The sequence below is a fragment of the Thunnus maccoyii genome, chromosome 5, assembly GCF_910596095.1.
Source record: "Thunnus maccoyii chromosome 5, fThuMac1.1, whole genome shotgun sequence".
NCBI classification, from domain to species: domain Eukaryota; kingdom Metazoa; phylum Chordata; class Actinopteri; order Scombriformes; family Scombridae; genus Thunnus; species Thunnus maccoyii.
In genome coordinates, this window is record NC_056537.1 from 28,366,404 (window position 1) to 28,376,568 (window position 10,165).

The following is a 10,165-nucleotide window of genomic DNA, read 5'->3' on the forward strand; positions in this document are numbered from 1 at the left end:
TTAAACAAATGAAACAATATATGTAAATGACACTGGAGTAGGCATGTCAGTTTTGGCTAATTTTGCTTTCGACAGACCAACACCCATTAACTGGTGACTAACCGCTTAATTCTTAAGAAATGTTGTGATGTAGCTTTCGTTTGTGAGAGCTGTCCATCAGTCAGTGGTCAGAGCTAGCTTGTCTGCCCTGGTTAGTTTGACTTTTAGCACATCCTTCTTTTCCTCAGTGTTTTCGATGTGTTTAGTCACAGTAGCTCTCGTTGGCATAACGTTCTCAGGCTTGAGGTACGAATTTAAATAATGATACGAATATAAGGTGACCCTGATTATAAGACGACCCCCCCTTTTCCAGCAGCTGTTTTTTGAAAAATATCATTACTTTTTGAATATAACTTACATCATAGTATAGTTACGTATTCACACGCTCTCCTACCAGGCTCTGGGAAGCGGTCAAGAATTATTTTCTCTGGCAGTTAGCATTTATAAGACTGTCTTTTTGAGCTCCTTATCATCTGTGACCATGGTATTTGGCAGCTTAACATATTCTTTTTCTGCAGTAGAGACGTCGGAAGACACTTTGGACTCATTTTCACTTGTCATGAATTTATTTCCTCCATGTCAGAAAACCGATTACACAAGCCTTCAGAAACTCCTGCAGGTTAAACTGGACTAACAAAACACTTTTAGGGCTGACTGACTCTAACATACTGTCTATAAACAGACATTAAGATACTCACTAGCTCAGCAACATTAAGGCTACAAAACGACCTATAATGCAAGACTCTATGTAGAAGTCAGTTTTACACCTGTACTTTATCTATTCAAAAAGAATATCTGATGATGTGGACATGTAGTTGTCTAGCCGTTAGCGGAATATGTATACAAATTAACCTATAGACCAACATGCATAACTGGTCAAAAATATTCTCTATGGTTAACCAATTAACCATTGACATCCCTACACTGGAGGCTTATTTCATATTTGTATTCACCATACTGACAGCACTTGCTATATGAGCTATGTTAAGGGGCATACCTGGCAAGTATGTTTTAGCCAACAGAACTGCCAAAGCTTTCTGGGTGGAGCACTTTAGAATTTATGTTTCCCTATGGTGTTTTAGGCTAATTTGGTTCAAAGGGTATACGCAACCAAAGAAAGTTGTGGACAGAACCGAACATCCTGTACTGAATGGTTCAGGACAAGTACATACACTGTTACACCCCTACTGCACAATGTTACCAGTAGTTCTTCTTTGAGGCAGGATTGCACAGTTCTGGAAAATAGTCCAGCAACAATAATTTTCAGTTTCATTCCTATGCTTGCAAGGTAAAAAGTATAATTGGCACAATGCTACTGGCTACATGCTACAAGCTATTATACATATATGGATACTCACTTATTTGATTTCCTGAAGCATGCTCTGTGCAACTTCTGACAAACTACAGACCAATTCATGTTTGCCACATCCGCTAGGATGCAAGGTACCGCATAGGTCCTTGTAACGTAAATTTTGGTCCATGTGCTAGAACAGCAAAATGGATGCTTGTTTGGAAGAGAGCTGTGCAAAGAGATCAGTCACTATCCACATCTGTACAATTTGTCAGATAAACACCCAACTGTAGTGTGCATAGAAGCGCAGCCTCTGTCCATGCGCAATTCTGCAGCTTGTTGCGTCTAAATTGAAGTCACCCTCACCCTACGTTTTCTTGCCCTTTGTAGTGGCACTATACTGTGCCAATGTATTGGTCTTACTGAAATAAATGAGGACCCTGGATTATTTGACACAGTGCTATTGTCGTTCTGAACGCAGCCTAAGGCAGCCAATCACTTTCCAGAAAAATCTCTTTCATCAACAGAAAACCCCTCTGAGAGAAACATTTCTGCTGGAGTTACAAGTGAAATGAAAGGTCATGCTAAGCAATTGGAGCAGAGGTCGAGATGGATGAAAAGGGGCAAAACTCCCTACAGTAGCAACCAATCTTTTGTTATAGCATTAAAGATTTGACATTTTGGTCACAGTGACCTTCATCAGATACTTTAGACTGTATCTTCTAAGCTCATCTGTCTCCAACCTTGGCTGCACAACGGTTCCAATCCTAAGAAAAGGACTAACAGATTAACGCTACAATATGCAACTTTTCTCACAGAGACAGGAGGAGTATTGTCAGTCTTGCCCTTTTCTCCATCAGATGGTCAAGTTCTCACCCCAACACTTGTCACTTATCTTGATGGGCTGTCTGTCTTTTTTTATGTCATCTTGCCTGAGGCTGAGGTGTGCAGCATCTATCACCAGCATCACTTGTTGTTTTTCCTTTTTCTCCTGCTTACCTCTCCTGTTGTTGTTGCTGTGACCTCCGGCAATGTGGCCGCAACTAGCCTCACCTTTTTAGCCACAACATGCTAGCTGCTGACCACGCCCTTATGTCCACCCCACAGTAATAGTGGGGCCCAAAATGTCATGGCCTTCACTTCAATTCTAATTTGAGCCATAAAGGGTGATTTTGTAATTAACACTCAGGTGTTTCCTGTATATCGACTATTTCCTGAAGGCCTTAGAGCTCAACCTCTCTTTCTGACATGTGTACCTTCCTCAATTTTTTCGATCTTCCACTGACTCCCCCTCCTCCAACAGTGTTATCTCCTCTCACTGGTATGAAAGCACATCAGGGTCGCTAGGCAATGTCGGCAAGGAGAAACAGCCGAGATATTGACGTTCAACTTGCTATTCTCCTGCTGTTAGCCGGTCAGGGCTTTGGTAATGAGAGCCTGGGGACCTGGCTGTGCCTGCTGTATGTGTGTGTGTGTGTGTGTGTGTGTGTGTGTGTGTGTGTGTGTGTGTGTGCGTGTGTGCGTGTATGTGAAGGAAGAGTGTGTCTATAATCTTCCTCGAGGACTTTATTGCTGCGTGTTTGCATGTGTTTCTTTACATGCAGTTGGGATGGAAACAGCTGTGGCCATGTGTTTGTGCGTGTGTGTACGTATATATATTGTGTGTGCAAGTGTAGGTGTGTGCACTTGAGGCTGATGGCCTGACAGGTTCTGTCACACACAGAAACATATTGTGGAGTGAGAGGTAAGCCGATGATAAGCATGAATAACCCCCCTCAACCCTTCTCTTCATCCTCTCCCTCCCCTTTTTTCTTCCTTCCCTCCCTGCCTCACCTTCCTCCATCTCTCCTCTTCCCTCTCCCGTTTCTCCCCCCTCCCTCCCTCACTCCTCACTAATCGCCAGGCTAATTGACTCAGCCAGATTTGGCAACAGGCTTATTAGTGTCATTTCACACAACAAGGAATGACCTATGCAGACAGTGCAGCGGTGACAGTCAACACGAGCACACCCTGCAACGTTATGCTCACCAATTCCCATTACACACACAGCAAAATAAAATGACCTATTAACAGCGCTCATTATTGTTTCATATGACCAAAATGACTGTTTGAGCATACTTTGATTCATTATCTTAAGCTGTAAAATTCAATATCTTAAATTTCATACAATTTTCTGCACAAAAATGTCTGGTGGCCCTCTGTTTTCTGCTATTACTGTGCATGTTACCCACATCAGCCCACACAGAATAAGACCCTGAGGGGAACATGCTGTTTCACAGACAGGTCAGTTTATTTTTAAGGATAAGCTGCACCCCAAATTGGGCTGAACCTCCCCCCATAGAAACTGAATGGCAGCGCCTAAGTGTCATTCAGCAGCCTACCTGCAGGTAAACAAGGTGTGCGTGATTGTATGTGTCTGTATGAGCTGATTTCTGATGCGTTCATGTGTGATGATTAATCCGTCAGCGTCACCCAAATTTCTGCCTGATGGGCGTCAGTGTGTGTGTGTGTGTGTGTGTGTGTGTGTGTGTGTGTGTGTGTGTGTGTGTGTGTGTGTGTGTGTGTGCTGGCCGCCCTTACCGCTGTGCGCGCTGAACCAGCGGGGTGCGATGTGCAGGGGCAAGGTGTCAGCCAGCGACCCCCGGGACCCCAGATAGAGCACCCCGTCCGTGTGGTGCCCTCCGCCCCCAGTGTCCTGGTAGCCGGTACCGTGAGGGGCGGCGGTAGTGCCCCCTGACCCCCCTCCGGCTCGATCCGAGTCCGTCCCTCTGGGGGTGTAGAAGCCGAAGGGCACGGCGGGACTGTGCTCGATGCCCATCCCGGCCACGGAGCTCACCGAGCGGCTCCGCAGGCCCATGGTGCCGCTCGGCCGGTAGTGGCCGAAGTGGGCCGAGGGTGGCACCGCGCTGTCATCCGTAGAGACACCGGGGAAAGCACCCCGGGGCCGCCCCGCCGTGCTCTGCTTTCCCCCCATCCAAAGCGGGAGACAAATGGGTGGGGGTTCTGGGTGGAAACAGGAGGGGGCTCGGCTCGATCCGCAAAGGGTCGAGAGAGCCGAAACAGGCTGTCGCCCCCTCCCCTCGCTCCTGTCTGTCTCTCGGCCTGCCTGCCTGTCTGTCCGTGTGTCTCAGCAGGCTCGTCAGCTCTGACTCTCTGCAGACGCAACAGCCCGTTTCCCTGCTGAGCGGAGCATGAGCCAGCCCTGACGTCTGGATTCACCTCACCCGCAGACAAAACCTCGACACAACCAGGGGGGATGGCTGACACGCTGAATGACGCCGAAAGCCCAGAATGACAAACTGACGCGCACCACGCTCCCCTCTCTGTCCCAGGTGATTAAGACGGCTGTATCATTCCCGCCCGGCCCGGATCACAGCAGCGCCGCAATGTTCACTCCGCTGTTCTCGTCTCATCTGATCTCAGACATCGTGACAACTGTTGCTGTCTGTCTGACCGCCAAAAAAAACGACGGTCTGTCTCTGACAAAAATGACGTTGCCGTCCGCGCTGTCTCTCCGGTCCGGTGGTCTCCCCAGCCTTTTTCCCGGAGATCGGGGTCACAGTAAAGCCGCTCCCCTGCGCTCAGATGGGCGCTCCGCTCCTCTTCGCGCCGCCGCCGCCGCTGCTGCTGCTGCTGCTGCCGCTGCCGGCCAGACAATGGAGGCGCTCAGTGCGCAAGCTCCGATCATAAATACAGACAGGACGGGAGACAGTGCTGGCAGATACAAACACACTTTGTTTTTATTCCTATTGAGGGGGAATGGGCTTGAAAATGATATACTTTGAGGGCTTTTGGATCATGGGGGATTTTGGGGCTGTGGCCATCTGGTAGCCTATTTTTACAGCCTTAACTGAGCCTAAATTGGATTTTGTAGTTTTTACCATAATATTGTGTTTAAGAGCAAAGAAAAAAACGTGCGCTTTTGTGTTACTTTTAATCAATATGTATCAATATCTTAAAGCTTGCACAGACATTCAGTTTCTCATATAAGCAGGTTTGGAAAATGCGCATATTTAGAGGTTACAGGGAATCTCCTTTCTTAAATTAAGTTCTTCATTAATATGTTAAGTGAGGAATAGACCTGCGTGGTCTTTTTCATTTCCCATGATCCTGTTCTGCTCTCCTACATTACAAAGTTATGCACAGATTTTTCCACCATATGCTAAATTATTGGGATTACTGGCTCACATGTTTTGTTGGGGATTACTTGGTCTAATCCTGTGTGTGTGTGTGTGTGTGTGTGTGTGTGTGTGTGTGTGTGTGTGTGTGTGTGTGTGTGTGTGTGTGTGTGTGTAATTAGGCTGGTTTAATTCTGTTTGGTTCTTTGTTTCTTCACAATAACACACAGACAGCCTTGTACAGTCTTGTTGGCCTCACTACCCAATAAGGTAAACTATGGTACTGTAGTTACTGTGATAGGTGTTAATCTATCCTGCTATAATGACAGCAAGCCTATAAATGGTCCCCTCTTGGTTCCTCAGGCATGTAAACACACACACACACACACACATACACACACACACATAGTCACACACATAAACCATATGGTTCTAATATAAATATAAGACCACGGGGAGAAAATACAGAAGCTGACAGGGCTGTGGGGCAACTTGTTGTCTAGTGGTTTAATTTGAGAGCTTCCCAATATTATCATAAGATGTACGGTAATACTCTGAAGGCTTAGCGCACATTGAAAATAGGGGATGACACAGACAGAATCCTGCAATCACTAACAGTAGGTACACAGGTGTTGCCAGACTGTCTTCTCATACAGTACATGATAAAATACCTAAATAAATTGTGTTATTAAATAAATGGTGTTATGTAAGCATTTTGATAAATCTGTAAAGAAGCAGGGCTGTACCCAGGACTTTCATGAGTCCAAATTCACCAAGCAGAATCCCACCCAACTAAGACATGCTGGTACTACTTTCTGATAAGTTGCCTTTAATAATGGGTTTGTAAGTTGTAACTAATGGCTTTAAATTCCACTTCCTGCCTCAGTGCTCTTTAATTAATCATTAACACACTCTAATAAAGCACTTCTGGATAAATCTGTGGGGTATCTGGAATCAATTTAACAACATGTATAATTACAGAATTGCTGTGGTTTATAAGGTGCTGAGAAACACCCAAATGAAAAAAAAGAATAAACACTAGCAAGAGATTTTTCACAATGTGGCAAACCCCAAAGTCATTGTTATTAATCCTAATAACTGATTTATAAATCCTAAGTGATCTACTAACTATTAATAAAGCCATTACTTAGAACTTTTCAAAAGTTTCAAAAGTGACTTATCAGAGAGTGATCATAAAATTATTGCATTAGCCACTAACCAACCCTGTATAATTTATTGAGTATTTTAAAAAGAAAATCACACAATTCACACATTTTATTTAATGATTGTACCGTTAATTATATTTCCATATTATGGTCTAAATTTTGCTTGAAAGCCTTCTTCACATTACCAGGTATGTAATTTTGGTAGATAATACAAAATTACTTTCATTGTAATTTATTTTTTTCGCCAAAGAAGTCAAATTTTAAGATATTTAGTCTAAAGATGTAATTATGAGAATCAGCTTTACCCAATATGCATTATATGTGTGCATGTACATATAATTGTATAACTTTTCATTATGTCAGTAAACCCCCCACATTCGATGAAATATTACAGAGAATATGAGCTCAGTATCTACAGTAGTATCTTGAGTGGAAACAGCCAAACAACCGAGAGACATTTCACTGTCTTCCTTAAAACATTCATACATGTGACAGATATTACCACTGAAAGAGACAGCTGAAGCACCAAGGAGAAGCTTTTCTTACTTTTATTTTTTCACATTATGTCAACAATTTAGAATGTGCACACTAATGGCAAATTTACTGTAGATGACAGATTTGATTCAAACCAGATGAGTCCCACAGTGTAATGTTATTGAATTAAAATACTATAGCAGGTATATACTCAACTAAAAAAAAAGTCTATTTAGTGGTATGTAACGGTATGAAAAGACAGATCATTAAAAATTGAAAGAAATAAAGCCTTTATTGCACCTCAGTGGCAGAACGTGCTCTATTTATTCCATAATATTCAGTTAATGGCTGCAAGCTGTGACAACAGTATTTACAGGCCTATCAGGGCAGAAATCTGTTAACACCATTTTATTTAGTCCATCTTCTAATGTGATCCACATGACTGAGATGCTGCATGTTTGTCCCCAGGGGATACACTGCTGACACTCTGTGGTGGAGCAGAGTATTGCTTCCTCTCTGTGACGCTGTGATACGTGCAGTGACAGCAGGGAGATCTTTAAACAGTCTGAATGGCTTGTCTCTTTTTCTGACCAGTTTAATGGCTTTGTCACCATGATGCTTGGTGCAAACTGACAGCATGTTGATGTGTCCCCATCAAACACTCAAATCATTCTGAAGTAGTTTGTCCTGCAAAGGAAAAAGCAATAATGTCTCACAACCATCCAGCAATATTCTTTATTTTCCCACGTGTTTCACTGATACAGAGAGGTAAAGTGGAACATCCTATAATGTAGCTATATTTTGAATCCAAGATGCTTTTCAATTTTCTGTTCTCTGGGGCAAAAAAAGAGCATACAAACATCATAGGTTTGTGTAAATTATTGCAGGACACAATTTTGCAGGTTCTCTGTGAATATCTGACATGGGACAATCTAAAACCTCACTTTTTATTTGGGTTGCTGACATAAGGTACATGCTATAGGTACAGTAAGATATATTTAAATTATAAAATTATAAAATTATATAAAATTATAAAAATGGAACTAAAAGCTGTTTTAAGTATAAAGGATAGTTAAATTCAGAATTAATTAAGTATTCAAATTTATTGACTTTAATAAGTGGAGACCCATCAGTAAAATTAATAGCCAAATGACTAGGTGAATGATTAAGATTATAACTAGTACCATTATGAGATTTTTATTTAAAAAACATTTTTGAACAAAAGAAAATTCTGATTGCAGAGAGTTTTGAATTTCAGTTACATTGGTGTCAGATGTGTATATAACCATGTCATCTGCATATAACAGAACAGAACAATTAGAACACATTTCTGGAAGATCATTAATAAGAATAGAGAAAAGTAAAGGTCCTAAAATAGATCCTTGTGGTGCACCCTTTTAAACAGTTAAATGATCTGATTGATTGTAATGAAAAGAAACACACTGATGACAGTTATGGAAGTAAGAATTAAACCAAAATAATGCCTGTTGAGAGACACCAATAACATGAAGATTATCAAGAAGAAGATAATGGTCAACTACATCGAAAGCCTTGGTTAAATCAATAAAAATTTCACCTGTGAACTGACCTTTGTCTAAAGATGAGAATATATCATCAGAAATTGTACCAGGGCAGTAGTAGTATAAAAATCAGAATGAAAACCAGACTGAAAAGGGGAAATTCATAGAGATCATTAATATATTGTGATAACTGATTAAAAATTAACTTCTCAAATATTTTAGCTTTAGTGCACATAATAGAAATTGGTCTATAATTATTAAGATCAAAATACTCCGGGTCAACTTGAGGAATAACAAGTTGTGACCTCAATCTAGAAGTGACGTATGTTGCCACACCTCCCCCTCTACTGCCTCCATCTGTTCTAAACAAAACATAGTCCTCAATTTGGATTTCATTGTCAGAAATAGCCTAATGTTGTTGTGTTTATGCTGCTTTGTTTTACTGTGCAAGCAAATAAATAAATAAATACTACTGTTTAGCCAAGTTTCAGAAAGTGTGATAACATTAGGTCTATAGTAAAAAACCCAGGCTCTCAGGTCAATTTTTGGGGGGAAGGCGGCTAATGTTAAGATGGATAACTCTTAAACCTCTTACAGTTTTAATGATATAAAAAAATAAAAAATTGGTAAGACAAATGAATACATACATAGTAGGTCAGATGATGAAAAAGGAGAGAGCCACAGCAGAGCACAAGACACACAGAGACATAAACAAAGCAGAGAAAGCAAAAAAAAAAAAAAAAAGATTTACCCTCAAAAAATAACAAATAGAAAAGAACATCATCCCTGGCATCCCAAAAAAAAGCTGTCAACGCAAATAAATAAATAAATAAATAAAAGAGTTATATTTTGTCACCACTTTACATCTTTGTTAGTAGGTAAACATGTCAGATACATTGATGAAGAAGTCATCTACTCAGGTAGAAAAAATGAAATGAAAACATTAAGCCGATTTGGGTCGGCTATCGGTAAAGTTACCAGTTAAAGGGCCCACACAGTCAGTACATGCAGCTATTTCACTTGGGAGCTAATTTAGCAGAAGGCTAGTGTGTCTAGATGTGAGGCCGGCCAGATAGCAATAGTCAAATTGGAGATAGCAAAAGAGCGGCTATCTGGCTAGCATAGCTAGTCCGAGGAAACAGTCAATGGGGCTAATTGTTAAGTGCCCATACTAGTCAGCATCAGGACAGATGGATGCTAAATAGCTCCGAGAGGAAAGCAGTGGGATGAGGCCCCTCAATGGATTCAGGTAGGCCAATGATTCTAATGTTGTTACGGCGGCTGGTTGGAGTGAAATTACATGGTTTTCGAAAATTTAGACGAAAAAGGCTGAAGGAGCGAAACTCAACATGTGCCTACTCCATCACACACAACCGTAAATATATTCAATTTAGAATAAAATAAAACAGTGCAAAGCAAAAAATCTTACATTTGAGAGGCTGGGACCAGCCAAAGATTTGCATTTTAGCTTGATGTCAAATGATCAATTATCAATATATGCAGAAACAAAATGAGGAGACAGAAACTAGATATAAAATATTACATTTTCAAAACCAA

At 41.4% G+C, this 10,165-nt stretch overlaps 1 protein-coding gene across 1 annotated transcript in view; it reads right to left on the reverse strand.

Annotated features, from left to right (window-relative positions):
• znrf1 (zinc and ring finger 1) overlaps positions 1–4,304 on the reverse strand; it is a 65,100-nt gene extending 60,796 nt beyond the window's left edge. Inside the window, exon 1 of the mRNA XM_042412953.1 lies at positions 3,911–4,304. Coding sequence (XP_042268887.1) covers positions 3,911–4,304 — 394 coding nt within the window. The remainder of the gene's footprint in view (positions 1–3,910) is intronic.
• Between the last annotated feature and the right edge of the window lie 5,861 nt (positions 4,305–10,165).